This window comes from Polyodon spathula, chromosome 1 (genome assembly GCF_017654505.1).
Source record: "Polyodon spathula isolate WHYD16114869_AA chromosome 1, ASM1765450v1, whole genome shotgun sequence".
Lineage (NCBI taxonomy): Eukaryota > Metazoa > Chordata > Actinopteri > Acipenseriformes > Polyodontidae > Polyodon > Polyodon spathula.
In genome coordinates this window covers 80,104,552-80,123,594 of record NC_054534.1, presented here as the reverse complement: position 1 = coordinate 80,123,594, position 19,043 = coordinate 80,104,552, and the positions used below count along the sequence as shown (strand labels likewise).

Below are 19,043 nucleotides of genomic sequence, written 5' to 3'. Positions count from 1 at the left end.
ATGTGTGTGTGTGTGTGTGTATATAACAGTATGATATTAATGATTTGTTTTTAATTGTTTTATATATTTTTGTTAATGATGTACAATATGAAATAAAAAGAACAGTAATTCTAAGTGAAATTGTCTATGTATATTGCAGCAAAGGCATGCACAGTTAGACTGTAAAAATTAGGAGCCAACTCCAGGACCACGATATATCCGAATCCGCAGTATAGTAAAGGCCGATATAACTCGGGGGTGTATTTAATATTTAGGTTTTGTCCAATTATAAATTAATGAAGTATCTTTCATAGTAATGTGTATTTGACAAGTTGACTATTTTTTGGAGAAAATGACCAGGTAAAATAACTCTCAAAAAGATATGACAAAATGACATATTACAAAATGTTATTCACAGCTTATACTTTAAACAATATGAAATATAATATATGGGTGACTGCAAAAAACAAAGAAACCATAAGAAATAATTATACACTGTAGCATGCATGGGGGAAGGCAGCAGCAGGGCTGGTAGGTGACATAATCGCACACGAAGACATAAGCCCGATATACACTCTTTGCAAAGGAGCCAGCTCTTTTGTACATCGGTATCAGCGCTATGCTTTAGTGCGAGAGGTCCCGGGTTCGTGGATTGCCTTGCCCTGTGTGATGCACCTGCCTGTGTTAACCGAGATTGCTACAATATAATATGTTTTTTTGTTTTTTTCATGAAGGACACAATGCCACACAGTAATTATGCAACAATATCAATTTAGCAAATGCTTAACTCTGAACTTGCTGTTTCTGCTTAATGATAAAACCCCCGTTCTGTCTTAATTTGTCCGTTATTATGGAGGCTGTTGGCTAACGTATGCGATAATGTGCCAGTGTTAGTCAACCACCACCAGCACACAGACTTGGCAATAGTGGTTGGTAAGTAACGGCACAATTTCAAGTTGTTCTTGTCTATAGAATGCCGTAGTACTGTGGACAATCTAACTACATTTACAGTTTAGTTAAAAAATAATAATAATACTGCTCAGCCACGACAAAGATAGATATTGAATAGTATAAAATTGACCAGGTCGAATTTATTAAGTCACTGGAGTCTTCACACGGACCCCTAGTTTTTGTATGTTGTTACCTTACCCACCCGTTTAAAAAGTAAAGTGCAATGTAGTTTTGATATCAGAAGGTGTTAGATCAACTGCAACACAATGAATATACATTACATGTGTTTTTAACATTATACACACTTGTGGTAAGGTTTATTCATTTACCCATGATGCTGCTTAGAATGGGAATAGGCAATCTCTAACATCCAGATGTTGAGACATGCAAAGTGGAATCCTGGATGATTGGTTATGCAAGTATATTCATTGGGTGGCAGCTGATCTCACACCTTCGGCCACACCACTTCAATTTCCCTGCAGCACCTACTCCCCGATGCTGTTTCCATTTGCACACAGCATGAGCAGTTACACCTGCAGTACAACTGGAATACTGATAAATACATAAATCAAATGTATTTCCGGGTAAGGAAATGTACAATTTTAATATCTCAAGCAAAAACGAGGGGTTTATGCCATAGTTGACCCAGAGACACTTTTCCTTCATTCTCATTGTTTTCTAATCTTTCCTTTAAAATGATAACGATAAACCGTCTTAACAATATGAGTAGATCACTTCTGCACACATTCTAGTATAATTTATTTCATGATCAGGGCTGAAGCTGGAAGAGTTGTGGTTATAAAAAGCAAGCCTGAATATTCTATTTTGTCACTTGCTTAGCTACGTATGGTAAACATACGTATGGTCAGAAGACGCTTACCTGAGGCTACTTCCGTGGGGTGGGAATGACTAGTAAGGGTTAAAAATCAAAAACGCCACATTTTCTTGCTTTTGTAGCGATGAGTTCAAACCAACAGCTGCATTACCATTACCACAGTTTTTTTTTTTTTTTCATGATATATATATATATATATATATATATATATATATATATATATATATATATATATTATATATATATATACCGTATATCCGCACACCGTTCATCCGCGACTTCAGTTGTCCATGGCTCCCTGACGAGTTTAGTTATCTGAAGTACAGTACATTATTGCCAATGTAGATTTAATGCCTGGGTGTGCACACACACATAAAGATGCGTGTGTCTAACGTGTGGAGTCGGTGCCAAGACAGCAGCACTACAGATGTGGCGATTCATGTCTTGGTATTAACAGCAGAATGATTTTGTAAAATTAGTTCTCCTGGGGCAGTTGCTTACTGAAGCCCAGCAAACATATTTTGCCTCACTGAAACAAAAGCCAATGAAAGACTTTGTCAAGGTTCAAACGAATGACTTGCAGCAATGAATTGTTAAAAAAAGTTTTTACGAAAAAAACAAAAAAACAAAAAAGCACTTCTGTTAGTATGTATTTTGTTGAAATGTAAGACAAGTTTAAATTACACAGCAGACTTTATTTAGTTTTAAAGTTTAAAAAAATTTTAAAAAATATATATATTTTGTTTAAAATCAGACAAAACTAGCAATGCACGTAGCTACCATTATTTAATATTAAGGCGTGGAATAAATTAGAAAACTAATTTTAAAACCTTCTTATGTCTTTGTAATATATTGTATTGCATCGCCACTAAGTGCTAATTTGGTTTACATTACTAGTTTCTGTATTTTGCTCATGCATTCTAGTCATATGCAGTGACACCTCATCTATCTGTGGATTTCATGCATCCGTGAAACTATATTCCCCCAAGCACGTGGATATATGGATTTCCACTGTATATATGTATATTTATGTTCAGCTGCCACTGCAGGGATGCTGTAATCCTTGCGACTGTAGAGGTATGGCCGGAAGTGACAATAGCCAGGAGCGCTCATCTGGTTACACAGTCATTCCGCTCTGGATTGTTCAGAGCTCGGTTGTAGTATACCATGACTCTTTCTCCATCCGGGCCCTCCTGGGCCAGCACTGCCCCGATCCCCACTTCACACGCATCTGTGTCCAGGATGAATGTCTTTTGAGGATCAAAGAATGCCAAGACCGGGGCATTCACGAGGGTCTTGTGCAGCTCTCCAAAGGTAGCCATGCATTCAAAGGATTCAGGTGAACCGGCCCCCCTTCTCGATGAGGCAGTTCAGGAGCTTGGTGATGTTAACAAAGTCCTTGACGAGATGTTCGTAGAACGACACCAGGACCAGAAGATTCCTCACCTCTGTAGTGTTCTTGGGGACCGGCCAGTCCCTGATTTCGGCTACCTTGGCATGGTCTGTGGCAATGTTGCTCGTCCCAGCGATGTGCTGAGGAAATGCTCTTCTTCTCTGAATAAATTACACTTCCCCAGGTGCAGTTTCAGGCCTGTCTCCCAGAGGCTCTTAAATACAGTCCTCAGGTTTTTCAACGCATCCAGGAAGGTGATGGCATGTACCATCAAGTCATCCAAATACACAACTCAAGCAGCTTGGGGAATGCTGGATATTCCATGAGCTGCTCAAACGCCGCTGGGGCATTGCACAGTCCAAACGGCATGACGGTGAATTGCCACAGACTCTGGCCAGTATCCACTGCTCTGGTTGAGGGAGCTGAAACAAAGGGAGCCTGTGGAGCATGTTGACAAGGGCCTCATCGGTTTGGGGGAGTCTTTCCAGGTCACCGCGCTGAGCTTCCTGTAGTTCACGTAGAAGCACAATGACCCGTCCTTCTTCTTTACTAGCACAGCCAGTGAGGCCCACATAAGCGACCAGAAACAAAAAAAAGCCCCAAATATGTGCTAAAAGCGATGAAGGGGAAATTGTAAGCGACTGCCTGTACAAACAAGCCAAATTCCGTTAGTTTTATGCGGAACTGGCAACGCTGACCAAACCGCATTACTCATGGAATGCTGAAATCATGAAAAAAACAAACATAAAAACGTTAAATGTTATTTTTTTTCCTATTTTCTACATTCTATTATCTAACAGCACTATAACCCTCATAACAATGCTTTACCATCTGGTAAAGCCAGTTTCATGATGTTCAGTGCTCGAGTTATGGAGTTCTGCCACTTTTTTAGAACTGTTTTAAAAATAAATAAATAAATAGATTTTTTTTCCAGCAAACTATGCTCGAATTTGACCATACACGTGAAAATGTATCAAAGAATATTGCCGTCACTTCGTTCTGGATGTTGAGACCTCAAACTCATGCTGTCTGAGTGTGGTCACAGACTCAAGTCAACCTCTCTGCGTGCTCATTAGAAAAGACAATAACAGTGGGTGGGCAGGAACAATCAATATGTTCATGTTTATTTGTTCAATCTATCTGTTCAACTCCACCAAACTTTGATTTACCACTACACCACTGATAATAGTGTCTGATAAAAAACGTAATGAGATACTGTCCTCCTTTTCTGCCGCTAAGAAGAAGCCTAAAAACAACTTTGACAGGTAAGTTAAATATCCATATTTCCACAAATGTTGTAAATTGTAATGTTCCATGAAAATAACCAGGTTCACACAGGCAGTATTCGTCCAAACTGTTTATTGTGAATACAGGTAAAAGAAAAGGACCGCTGTCAGCTGCGGATAACGGCAAAGATATAATAATAATAAAATAACTGTTTATTGTCAGTCTCACTTGCTCTCCGCTTCACACATTCTTGTGTGAGTATATATTTATATTAAACATTTTCCTTCATATAAAGCTAAAGATTTTTCTTTTTTTTTTTTCAAAATAGGCAGTGTTAATCACGGGTGTGTTAAACTGTATAACAGAGCAAGTGTAGTAATAAAATAATTATTTAAAAATATAGTCTGCCGAGGCTGTCGTTAGTTTAGACTTGACTGTAGAAAGTGTTCAACTCCTAGTTTTGCATTTTGCTGTCGTTCACTCTTATGAATAGCAGGTTGACACTCAGGACTGATGAAAACTTTATGATAAAGAGGTCATCATTAACCTTTCTCTCAATTTGTTAAAAACATGCCTTCATAGACGTAAATCGTTGGGGCTTAACGATACATCTGAATTATCTCTTATGAATAACAATTGCTATTAAATAGGCAGCTATGGATGAAATCCAATCATGTACTCCTGTTTTCTCATTTCGACAGGCATTAACGCTTTATGAATAGATCCCTATATATGTGTTAATTACTCTATATTCGCATGAAGCTGTTATAAAAATAGCATTTTGCATGGTGTAAGCCATTAAGTTGCTCTATGACAGTGACAGTGCCCTGATGCAAGATCCAGATACATTCATTGAGAACAATGGTGACCCAAGCATTGAGTAGACACTGCAGCTGGAGAGTGAGAGATGGAGTGAAAAAGCTGGTACGATCTGTTAAAAAGCATAAAGATAATACAAGAACTCTAATTTAATCTCATGTAATGGGGTGGATACAGCAGGCATTATTGTATGTCATATAAGGACAGGGTTACATATTATCAATTCGTTGTTTCATTTTCCCCTAACAGGATCCCCAGAATATATTACAATCCTCAAGGTGGAAATGTAATTATTACATTTCACAAGACAAATTCTTTCCATATGAGATTCATAAAAAAAGGAAATTACAATCTTTCTCAAGCTCAGTGCAGCTTCGGCACTGTCTGAATCTTTGGGATTCACACAAATCTTATTAAAGGAGTAAGAGTATTGCATTCCCTACAAGCACAAGAAAATTCAAATGAGAAAGGCTTAGATGGAAAAAGAAATAAATAGCCTCAAGCCCTGTGCAAAGATACATTTAGATACAATTAAATAATGTGTGAACTCAATGAACTAGTATAAAGCCATAGATAATTAATGTAACATTTCACTTGCCCATCCTGAAATATTACTTCTTATAATGTAGTAACACACACACACACACACACACACACACACACACAGATAAAACATTCACCATCCTGCTCAAGTCTGAAGGAAGAATCAAATCTCCTTGCTCAGACCATATGGAAGTAAAAGAAGTCCGACCCACCATGACAAATTAATCATTTTTTTCAATGAAAGGTAGAATGAAAATGGTGTAAACACATTTATTATTTTCATACCTTTCACACCACATCATTATTTTTAGGTTTAGGCTCTGAGAGGTTCATATCCAAAAGCCTTGCTGTTGAATACCATTTCAATACTCTATGCCTTAGCTCATGTACCACAAAGTCTCTTTATGTCATCAATGTAATCAGTGAGAGACTTACCTGAATTTTAGTCTCACAAGCAAATAACAATGCCATAATTCTACTACACTTCAGTAGTATGGATTACTAGTAGTATTGGATCTCAAAGAGAACACTTTAAAATTGGTGGGTTATTCTTAACAATATTATTAATAATAGCACCTTCCATAATGGACCACCAGCACAAAGCACTTTACAGAGGTAGGCTGTAAACTCTGCATTAACATCTTGTTGATTTAACATCTCATCTGCACGATAGAGCACAAGGAGGTTAAGTGACTTGCTCAAGATCATACAGTGAGTCAGTGGCAGGAGTGGGATTTGAAATGGTGACCTTCTGGTTACAAGCCCTGGACTTTAACCACTGAACCACACTGCCTCCTATTGTTGTTGTTGTTGTTGTTGTTGTTGTTGTTGTTGTTGTTGATGATGATGATGATGATGATGATGATGATGATGATGATGATGATGATGATGAAGAAGAAGAAGAAGAAGAAGAAGAAGAAGAAGAAGAAGAATTTGGACATTTATAAATTCAGTTTAAATATATATTTATGTCACCTGTGTTGTTTAATATTTCAATCTAATGAAAATAACCTACCAGACTCAATGCATCTGGTTAACAGCAGCTATTAACTCAATTGGTGCATCAATATTGATAGTGTTGACAGTATTGATCATCAACAGTGTTGATAGTGGAACTAATAAGAAAGTTAGTCTCTGACCTTTAGTCTCACATTGGTTGCTATGTTTTTTGATATGCTTAATGATGCTTACCAATGTTTTACCATGCATTTGTTATGCTTTATTACACTTTGCTATGCTTTTACTATGGGAAACGTTTATACGTGGAATGACACATGGGTAAAAAATTTTTTTCCAATATTTTGAACCCATTTCCATTCAATTTTTAAGAGTTAGTGGGCAATGTGTCTGATGTTAATGGGCAATGCTGCATATAATACTGTGAGAAACTATATTCATAAAATCTTCTTGTAAATTCTACCATACATATTTAAATAGTATTATTAAAAAACCTCCCTATATTATTCTTGCAACAGGATTCATTGAAAATACATAGAGTACAGTATAAACGTTTTTAACTTCTGATGAAAACACATTAAATTGGCTAAGCACAAGTTCATACAATCCTACAAAATTAAATGATTGGTTGTATGTGCTGTGTTATATGTGCTCATGAATGTAAACTCTAATGCTATCCAACAAGAAAAATACAAAAGTATTTGTGAGTCTACACTTGCTACAAAATATGATCCTGATTTAGAATTGCTTTTGAAGTAGAATTAATAGACAACTACGCTGCATTCGCACTGGGTCCGTTTCAAATGGGCTCGGTCAGGTTTGCTTAGTTTGAAACAATGTTTCAATGCGCTTGCTATTGACACTTATCTGCGAGCAAAGGGATCAAGTTCGTTTGCATGCAGTCTGTAATTTTTTTTTAATTATAATTTATTATAAGTCAATTGAATTACTTACGTCTTCTTTATATGGGGTTGTAAGTGAGGCTATATTTGATTTGACAGATCATCCCTCCGTACCATACAACGCTGCCACAAGAAGTTAAATGTTGCTAAAGCACAACGTTGCCATCGATTATACTGATTTGCAACAAACACATTATAGGCATTAAAATTTAATTTCAGTCACCACCAGAATGGAAAAATGTAACAATCACAATAGTCACACGACATATCAGATTTTGAATTTATTTTTTATAAATACAATGCAAAATACAATTCAATATTACTTAAGCACTCACTCTCTCTCTCTCTCTCTCTCTCTCTCTCTCTCTCTCTCTCTCTCTCTCTCTCTCTCTCTCTCTCTCTCTCTCTCTCACCTTAACAAGATATGGGCTAGTGGATGAGTGATGACACTGAAAAAAGCTAGTATCTTGGTTACCAAGATAACCATACAGAAAAACTGATTTCTGAATGGCAGCCATACAAAGGGGGATAAAGGAGGTGGATGATGTTTTATTAAAAATAATAATTGTGCATTAAACATGAACATCATCAGTCCTTTAGTATAAGGGCAATACAGTCCAATCCCTCTGTTACAATCGCTGATGGTGCTGAGAAAAATCTTCATGGAAAACATGTCCTAACTAAGGGAGATCTTCATTCTGATTGTCTCCCAGTGAAGAGAGACAAACAGAGAGTGGTTTTAATAGCAAGTGTACTATATAAAGTGAGTTTGTATTACAGTGTATAGAAACGGTGGTGAAAATATTTCTGTTGGTATACCTCTGACAGTCTTGACAAGGTACCACAATAAAGGAAAAGAAACCATCGAGGAATGTTTCAATACAGCTGACCATAAGCAAAATCATGAAATCCTAAATCACAGATCCTATATTACACATACTGGCACTGATTATTGAATGAATGGGTTGTCACAAAGCTATTATTTGTAACTAAAATGAACAGTTCAGTAGTCATGAAAAAAATCTACAACCATCTCTGACATTGCAGCTCTCTAGTCTTTGGTTGGCACAGCATAGCTGAACTTGGAGAACACATTGATAATATAATACAGCAATTTGAAATAGTGAATAGTGAAATGACGGGACAGCTTGCAGCCTGCCTGGGAATCGCCAGAAACATGTGATCAATATGTTAGGAACTGTAGAGGTGCGTTGTCCTTTTAAGAGCCGTGCAAGAGGGCGTTTCCCCCTTAAGAATTGGGTGCCTGATTAGAATTGTCCTATAAAAGTACAGGACTTGCTAACCAGGGGAGAGAACCATGAAATGCAGACTTCCAACTGCATGGGGAATATGCCAACAAATAGGACTGAACTTTCAGTGCATAAATTGAGTGAGTAAGCAACACCTATGTAGGACTGTGAATGTGAAAGATCAAATGTGTATAGAAGGGTGACACAGTGTTAGTAGAAATGGTATGAAGGCAGTGAGAAACCTTAATTGGGGGAACCTGACAAAAGTCTGTTTTTATTCAGTACACAAAAAAAAAAAAAACTACGGCTGATTCCACTCCCTTGCAGTGCGTGCTTGTGACTGGAATAAGTGACTGGATTCTTGATTTTGGATTCTCAATTTCTCTGCGCCTTCTTAGTCCCCCTCAACCTAACATACCAATGTACCTATCTGTCAATTTTATTTTTGTAAGGTAAATCTATGATAAATACAATATTCCGTGCTTGGAGAGAGTTGGGGTGCTTTATATTGTGTGTGCATGCAAGCCTTTTAAGTATGTTCTATCTGCAACATTGGGATAAAGTTATGTTGCTGTTTTTAGTTGCTTCACATCCATATGGTTTGTGGTCAATAAAGCAAATAAGAATAATTATTGGTTTTATTGTAAGATCAAGTTTTTGTACCTTATTCAAATGTAAGGTTGTAGTTAATGCATACACCATAAATTAACATTAAAGTATGTACAGCATTTATTGAAAGTACTCATGACTTCAAGGTAATGTTGCATTTACTCACATAGCATCACAATTGGAGAAGTAGTTACAAATGGCTCCAAATGTAGCAATGTGTGTGTGATATGTATATATATATATATATATATATATATATATATATATATATATATATATATATATGTTAAAGGTGAAACTCGGTGGTCTAGCAAGTCTAGTTTTGCCCGAGCCAAACTAGTTTCACCAAGGGCTTCTAGGCGAATCCTGAAGTTACCACTTTTTTCAGCCTCACCCACATCCAATCGGGCGAATCTAGATTGGCCCAGAACTTGAAAAAGATGACTGGGCAAAAACTGGCTGTTGAACAGATTTCATTGAATTCTGGGACTAGCTCAGGCGAGTCTCGTTTCGTCCAATGCTTCAAAATCGATACTGGGAGAATCTGGTTTGCCCATGCCATTAATTTAGGTGAGTCTAGTTTCATCCAAAGCTTCAACATCAATACTGGGCCAATTCTATGGACGAGTCTAGTTTTGAATTTCTACACTCTTCCCATGCCGGGGTACCTGCCCCGCCTCTACTTCTGATGACAATATAGCGACAGTGCTGAAAAGGCAGGACACCAGGGTTGGTTTTAGTAGTGGTTAAAACCACTCTTTTTATTAGCTCTCTCTCTCCCAAAAAGTTTTGCTCCTCCATACATGCAGGCAAACACTGGACGAGGCAATTGACCGTGCCACTGCCATTGAAGCAGTGTTTCTCAACCACCCTGCAATACGCTGTCCTGCCAGCCAGTCAAATTCCTGGACCGGACCACTGAACACGAGAGGGCACGGGACACAGAGATAATCTGCTGGATCTGTGGGACTCCAGGGCATATTATGGCTGACTGCCACCAGCTGGAACCCAAGACTGCTGCTTGCCAGCCTCTGGGAAATGAGAGCTGGTCCGCATAGAGAGGAAGGTGCAGACATCATTTACTGATCCCCAAGATGCCATTTTAACAGTCTGCTGCTGTGGGGCACACAGGACAACAAACCTTCCTATATACCCCTGGCAAGATTGAAGGCGTACCGTGCATGGATCTTATTGATACAGGCTCTTCTATAACTATTATCCGCACAGATGTCATCCACCAAGCCCACACTGACTGGAAAACACTGCCCCAGGCAAGGAGCAATGTCCTGGGACAGAGCTTTCAATACAATACAATCTGGATAATACATAATCATTATTTACAAAATGTTGTTCATTGTTACTTGTTAAAAACTGTAACTTTTTTGCTTTACTACTTGTAAATGTTGTAAAATGGAAGTACAAACTTCAGATTAACTTGAAAGCTACGGCGTCTGCATTAGAAGCTGGGTTCGATTCCCACACAGGGTTTATATTGCAAACTTAAAATAAAATGTAATGTATTTTATTTATGTGTAACAAATACATTTTTTATGTGAAAAAATGTAGTTGATATGAATGACACTTTCATTGAACATACATACTTTTGCACACATAACTTTAACATGCATATACATAGGAAACACTTATTTATTTTTTATTTATTTAGTTGTCACCAATGGTTTTGACCCCGGTTTTCTCCCCAGTTTGAAATGCCCAATTATTGTTTTTATCCCAGTTCACAGCTGCAACCCCCCGCCCAGTGAAGCAAGAAACGGAGGCTGAAACATGCGTCCTCTGCAACATGTTCCTGCCAATCTGTCATTTTTCCCACTTCGGATCCACAGTGAAGCCACCAGACCTATAGTGCCGGAGGACAACACAGATCTGAATGGCTCCACTGAAGTCCCGCAGACACCTTATCAGCCACAAGGGTCATTGGTGCGCGGCGAACTGTGGATTCACTTAGCAGCCTAATCCCTTCCTACCCGGGCAGCGCTCAGCCAGTTGTGCACCACCCTCTAGGAACCCCAGGTCACAGTCGACAATGACGTGTGATCTCCAGGCTATAGGGCGCATCCTGCACTCCACGCGGCACGCCTTTACTCAATGCGCCACTAGGGAGCCCCTGGAAACACTTCTTAGATGTTGCCACCGCTGAAGAGAATAGACGGCAACTCCTGCTGAATAAAAGTTTAAATCCCAAATGTGTCTCTCAATTACTCATACGTTATTTATTAAAACAAGGTAAAAACATGCTGTTTCATCAGAGCTTATTGAAAGCAGGACTCATTAGATCTATTAAATGCACCTGGTACTTACTGTCATTTAACACCATTATCCGATTACTAAAAATAGTAGTCTAGCAATCAATGCATTCAAGTAACATTACAGTCACTTAACAACTGTTATATATTGTAGCAGTGGCATATCTGGTCTGCAACAGGAAGAAATGGAGACTGCACAGGATGCAGTTTAAAGCATTGAAATCTGATATCTTTATTGAAGTGTTAGGACAGCAGGCAAATGGGCGCTCTCTTATTAAACGGTTTAGCTCAGATAGACAGCTCCAGGAAACACTCCCACAGAGCTACATGAAAACCACAATATGACCCGAGCTGCACACAGGCAACTCCTAAATAGTGATCCTTCCGAGCCCTAATGGCTCACAATCACAGGGGTACATTTACATAGACGGTCAATCACTCAGACCCTCGGCCCCGCACAAACAGCTTGTTGTTGTAACCAAACATAAATCACAGTCAAGCCAACGCAGACCCCATCTACATGTAAACATTTACTTGTGTTTTTCAGGCACAATAAAAGTGGATCGAACTTGCATCAAAAACACAAGCCAAGTTAGTAGAAACAACTGGGGCAACCTTGGCCCCCATCGCTTTCACAGTTGTGCCTATTTGCTTGGTGTTGGCCAAAGTTGCCCCACTTGTTTCTTCAAACTTATCTTGTGTTTTTGATACAAATTAGAGGAAACAATTGGGGCAAACTTGGTCCTCATTGGTTTTACAGTTGTGCCTATTTGCTTTGTGCTGGGCAAGGTTGCCCCAATGGTTTCTTGAAACTTGGCTTGTGTTTTTGATATCTCTGCTTTAAATGGCTGGGCACTTTTGATAACTTGCTGATTTTTTTCACATTTCCAATGTGTTTTTGTTTCAGATAATTCTATGCACAATATACTGTACATAGGAAACATGTTTTTTTCATATGTGTTTAATATTTGCTTCTATTTGGACAGACATAATAAAATTGTTTGCACAATAAACCACAAAATATGACTCACACACACACACACACACGTATATATAATATATATATATATATATATATATATATATATTATATGAATATAATATATATATATTATATATATATCTATATATATAATAATTTATTATTATTATTATTACTATGCTATTCGAGTGTTGGGATAATCAATTATAAGCAATAGAACAGATGGCAACAGTAGCCAGACGAAGGCATAAAATGTACAAATGGTAAATGCCACACACATGTAACTGAAATAAATATGTTTTACTCGGCTGTGTTCGTTTCTTTACGTCCTCATTAACATTCCTCCCGTGTTGCTGAAAGGAGAGCTCCAGTGAACAGTGAGAGGGAGTGCAGTGCTCTTGTGCGAGTGAAGGTACTGATACAGTGGGGCAGCAGCGCCAAGAGAAAAAAAAAAAAAAAAATCTGCATTATATCATTCTCTCACTGCTGGAACTGGAACGAGGACCTCAGAAAGATATCATCTGCAGAAATAAAAATCTCGGGGTTATCGCCTTATATATTACGACTTCAACATGCATAGGATCTAATAGCTACAGCTCTGCCGAAAAACATAAATAAATAAAAAAGGATTATTATACGTTGGATGTGGTTATATTTCCTTTGGAAATGCAGAAGATAATCCATTTATCTGTCTTCCTTGTTCCTGTTTTTTGGGGACTGGCGTTTGGTGGCTCTTCCAGTGTACAAATTGGTAGGTAGCCTCTTCAGCTGATAAACCGAATTAAATTAACATTCAGAGCAAGTAGCTTTAGGATATACGAGTATTCTTTAATTGTGCATCGTTAAATCTAGAGGTGTTTGTTAGATACTGGCAAAACAGGTATTTTTGTGTGATGGTTAATTCACAATTTACTACAAGGTACATGTAATTATCTTATTATAATAATAATAATAATAATAATAATAATAATAATAATAATAATAATAATAATATCATGTAACACCACAGTTCATATTTGATTTTGTTTTCTCTTTTACAGGGGGGTTATTTCCAAGGGGTGCAGATCAGGAATACAGTGCATTTCGAATAGGAATGGTTCAATTCGCCACTACTGAGTTTAGATTGACGCCCCATATTGACAATCTGGAAGTAGCAAACAGCTTTGCTGTCACCAATTGTTGTGAGTAATACGTATTCATTTTACCTGAGACTACACCGTCGAATCGTTTGCATCATTTGCCTCATTTTCCATCTTTTTCATTACTGTTTTAAAAATGGCCAGTATACCCATCTGTGTGGTTTGCAAATCAAACGAATTATATGTGACACACAGGTATGACTTAATTCAGTACATTGCAGTTTAATGGGCAATCAGCCTTTGAATTTTAATATACACACACACACACACACACACACACTTATGGGAGACTAGCAACATTGGATTTCAGCCTAATTATGAAAAACGTTGCAATATGGCATGCAACATTTTTAATGATGTTATTTTCCGTGTCACATTTTTCAAGACTATATGTACCGGTGAATATGTCGTTTTACAGCTGTAGCCTCCCAATAGGGTAAGGGGCCAACGTTTCCTAAATAAACATGAATGTATTTTATACACCCCTAAAAACTACAGTTAAAATAATCCTCCATGCAGGTAATGTTATGTCAGTAGATTATTTATTAAATACAGTCGTACAACTGTTTCAATTTAAAGATTACCATGGTGATATAGGCTACTCCCGATAAAAAAAACAAAACAAAACAAAATGGCTATGTAAGGTGCATTAAATTAACATAACATTGGTGATTTCTGAAATAAAATGATAATTTTACCTATTAGGTTGATGCCTGTACATCTATGGATTTGGGAAATGTAAATAACATCGAATGACCCAGAGCATGAGTAGTGTGTCTATTTATTTATCATAACGGGGGGGGGGGGGGGGGTCTACTATTGTCTGCACAAATAATGCCTTACTGAAACAGTCATATACATCCTTAAAGTAAGATGAAAAATCTGACTTTTTAAAAAAATGTTTTTACATATTTTAGCAATTATTAAATGTGATGATTCATATTAGCATCGGTATTGCACGTGCATGTAAGTCATTTCTTACTCCATCAATTCGTGTCTTATTGTACGCAGTTTGAATGTTTAAGAACAAATGTAATATTGTGTTGTGTTTTGCCATCTTTTGTTAAAAAAAAAAAAAAAAAAAGCATTGTCAAATTTACATTTGTTCTTGGCACGTGTAATTAATTAAAAGTGATACTGGCCACAACAAATAGCGAACCACAGTGGTCCATAGACATTCCATCAAATGAACGGGATATTTCTTCTGTGCTTTCATCTACCCCAGTGGTAGGTCATTTCCATTTTTAATCAAGTATTGCAGCTCTGCAGGCTTCACTGCACCATAGCATTGTGACAAGGGGATGCTGATTCATGCAAAAAGCTCTCTGATCGTGTTATTGTACAGTATTACCGAACAGCTGTGTTGTGATAGCTGCAGCCAAATACTGTCAATTTTAAACTGACTTGTTATTTATTTGTACATGAGCTTGGGACAGTTTTATCCCGATATGGTCATGAATGGATTGGTATTCCAAACGCTATATAAGTGCTGTCATCTACTGTGTCATTTTTATTGTAATTAGGCTATGCAGTTGTTTATCAGAAATGTATTGTATTTTATCTGAAATTCAGTTTTTTTGTTGGCATATCTACTTATATACACTCTATAATTAAGCTGGATAGTGTAGAATGATTTAGGAGCTAGGTTCCAGGTTGTGATCTGCATGTGCATATTTGACCTATTTTAATATTTCCAGTCATCCCAGTCACTGTTAAGGATTGTTCGAAGCACAAAAACATGTTACTCTGCCACTCATTAGCTCAAATGAGCCATGCACAGTCTTTGCATCTGCTCCCTTTTTTTGCAAGCTTATATAGGCAGGCCGATTAGCTTCCCAATGGCTTTAGCGACTACCAGAAAAAAAAAAATTCTAACTAGTAATTGAGTAGATTATTATGTCTATTTATTTCACCATCATTGATCAAAACTGTGACGTAAAATAATACTGAAATCTTTATAAATAGTCAATAAAACAAAGTTTTTCTAATTGCACTCAATTCATAGCCTTACAAGGTGATCTATTTTCCTATTCCATGCATATCATAAATAGATTTAGGTTTAGATTGTAAAGCAATTAGCATTATACTGTATGGTCCATGCTGAGAGTACAATTTATTAAAACATGTACTGAATGTTTTTTTTTTTCTTAAAATCATGAATCAAGGAAGAAAAATGGCTTTAAAAAAGACAGTAATACATATATTTCTGTCAGTCTGATTAAAAAGACAGGTAAACTGCTGTCATATAAATATTTTACAAGCACGCTTTTGTATGACGTGTGCAGTACACCCACGGTTAGAAAACATTATGAGTATATGTAAAGCAATACATTTAAACAATTTTGTTTTTTTTGTTTGTTTGTTTTTGGCGAAAATTACTTTTGCTCGTAAACTAGGCTTGCCATGTTTAGATATATTGCGTGCTTTTTTCCAATGCCAGAGCCGCGTGAGTTAATACACATGTTAATACACAAGCCCAGTAACTGCCATGTTTATTAAAACTTATAGCTGTATCCATTAGTGCTGGTAAGAGCACAGGATTTTCATGTTTGGATATTCGCTCATAATTTAAATATTCGTTTGAATATTCGTTTGTTTTTCAAAAAGTAATAAAAGTCTTTATATTGCTCTGAACGTAGGCAGAGACAGCATAGCAGCAAGAGCAGGGGGCGTGGCCATGGCCCTGTGTGTGTGCACACCTTTATTTTACAGCAAGACCTTACAATATGTAATGCATTAAAACAGCAAAATATCCCAGGAGTAAAGAATAAGTAGTGTAGGACTTACTTTACCCCAGTAAATTAACTACAAAACAAAGGATGCCAAATAGCAGTTGAAGTTAAACATTGTTTTGTTTATTCCTGAAATAAATAGTTACAGAGAAAGAATGAATCTTGGTTAAAATCTCCCTCCCGACCTGTGAGGTTGCTGTGTAAAGGGAACAGAATGCCCCGGACTGGACTGTCAGAAGATTTATTCCAAGGGTTAGATGGAATTTGACCATCTAGAAAGGGGGCGGAGCTACAGTACACCAAGTCATCGCTCCAGAGGGAAAGCGATGTGGTAACTGCTGATTGGAGGAGAAACGGTTGCACTCACTAACCAAGGGGGCGTGACTGACGGTACAAAAGTGGACGTGGCTAGGTGATCTGTTCCCTTGTTTATAGTTAAGAGAAACGCTGAAGGACAAAAATAAAATAACCGCGAGTGTTAGTGTTTGTTTGTTTTGTCAAGTCTAATTGTACTGTTTGTTATTTATTAGCCAGCTAACACAATCCAGAGCTGTCACTTAAAGCCAGCACAAACCATGTCAAGGTTTCCCCTGATAACGCAATTTTGTGCGTTTTACAGTATGCTGTCACTGCATTGAGGCTTGTTAAGTGCCTTTATAACTGCTAGAGGACAATACCTAGTTAGAAACTGCTTTGACTGTAGATTAATAGCAGGGTCAAGGTCTAAAACTAACGAATATCAAAAGGGCAAAGCTAACTTCTAGCTAAATTCTAATTCTTGTGTAAGGCAATAGCTCAAAATAATTAAACTGTACAGTAGCATATTTTTAAAGATACTATAAACAATAAATATGTAGGCTAAATGTATTGCTCAGGTTGTATGGGGCTACTTCAACTCCAAAATAAGTAAATTTTAAACATTAAATTCCCTTTCAAGCTCCCTTTGCCGCAATCAATTGTACCTGCTCACCCAGCAAAGAACTCTATTCTGAAAAAGCTTGTGCTGCAGAACGAAAAACAGCAGAGAAGCATTAACAGTCTGAAGCGGCAAATTGCACATCTGCATTAACAGTCGGATCTATTACCAAAGTTGCGAGAGAACTCCTTGAATGCACGCAGAGTCAGTATGAGAATGAACCACTGGAGATCGAGTACTATGCAGTGCCAGTGTTCTGTCAGACATTGTAATCAACAGCATTAGCCTGGAAAAGGAAGTGGAAATCCATGTCTTGAGCCGAGGAACAGTGGAAAGATATGCTGCTGTTGTTCAGGGAACTCATTACAACTGAACAGTAACATGAGTGTGCAAACAATGTCAATTATGATGGTTCCAGAGGCAAAAAAAGGGCTGCCTGTGAACCTGAAGCACATTCTATGGGGATACTTGCGCAGGCGGTTCAGAGTAGAACCACAGCACAACAAACTCGTAAAGGATTGAATAAACGAACAGCTCCGAATGCCTAGAAGATCAGACATCATGAAGTGATGCTGTTAAACACTGGTTTTTATTATTGTGTAAAAGCGTTCGTTTTTGTATGCAATTTGTTCAAATAAACATTGTATTTACAGTACGTTCTTTATGTGCATTTATTCAGTTTATAAAATAATCCTTATACACCCCAACATAACGTAGAACACATTTCTGAACACCCCTCCCCACAACACATTGAGTAAGCGTTTATTCACCTCCAACCATTCAACAGCATGCGAATCACTTAAATTCCCTTCCCCCAGTGAGAATAGTTATTTTTGGTGATTACTGGCGCACCCACAACAGCGAAATATCAAAAGAAAACAACATGTTGATGAAGAAACAGCTATCTTCACAATCTCTTAAATAAACAAAACTAGATTTTTTTTTTTTAAGAACATTTTCTTTTACACAAAATAATAAAAACATAAACATGTAGAAAAAATACATGGAGGGTGCAGAGTCTGTAGTCTACATTAAAAAGAAAAGCTACCGAAATTGGTTTATGCCGCAAGCTGGAACAGCACAAAACATTGTCCTTAATTTAAAGAAAAAATATATATATAGGCCTGCCTATATTGTATTAAACAGTAATATTCAACACAAACTATACCACAAATAAATAGGAATCACAGAGCTGATTTCAAGAATGTGCCAATTTAAAGCGGACGGGCAATATAGCCTATAACCTATCAGAAGATTAAAATAGAAAAATCTTGCAGTGTCACAAGGGAAATCAGTGATAGTTTCTAAAGAAAATGGCAGGCATTAGTCAAATCCTTCTTCTTAAAAAGCTCCACGTGGGGTTTCTCTGTGCAGGAGTGGGAACGCAGCGTTTGGAGCGTGGAACGACGAGTAAGAGGGAGTGAAACGGACCGGTAAATGGAGCGTCCCATTCTGAGTATTGGGCTGATATGCCAGTGTTGAATAATGAATGTGAGCTGAGTGTCTTTAGCCTGGCGGTAGCCAACAGGAATTTAGGACGTGAAA

At 37.5% G+C, this 19,043-nt stretch overlaps 1 protein-coding gene across 6 annotated transcripts in view; it reads left to right on the top strand.

The window, feature by feature from the left end:
- The first annotated feature begins 13,090 nt into the window (after positions 1-13,090).
- The window catches only part of LOC121322913 (glutamate receptor 2), a 63,245-nt gene continuing 57,292 nt past the window's right edge, over positions 13,091-19,043 (top strand). For 2 of the 6 annotated variants that reach the window (XM_041263521.1, XM_041263541.1), the window contains exons 1-2: positions 13,091-13,462; positions 13,752-13,892. In XM_041263521.1, the coding sequence (XP_041119455.1) occupies positions 13,378-13,462; positions 13,752-13,892 (226 nt within the window). In that variant the 5' untranslated portion in view covers positions 13,091-13,377. The remainder of the gene's footprint in view (positions 13,463-13,751; positions 13,893-19,043) is intronic. The other 4 variants (XM_041263559.1, XM_041263550.1, XM_041263512.1 and 1 more) reach the window with 2 other exon arrangements.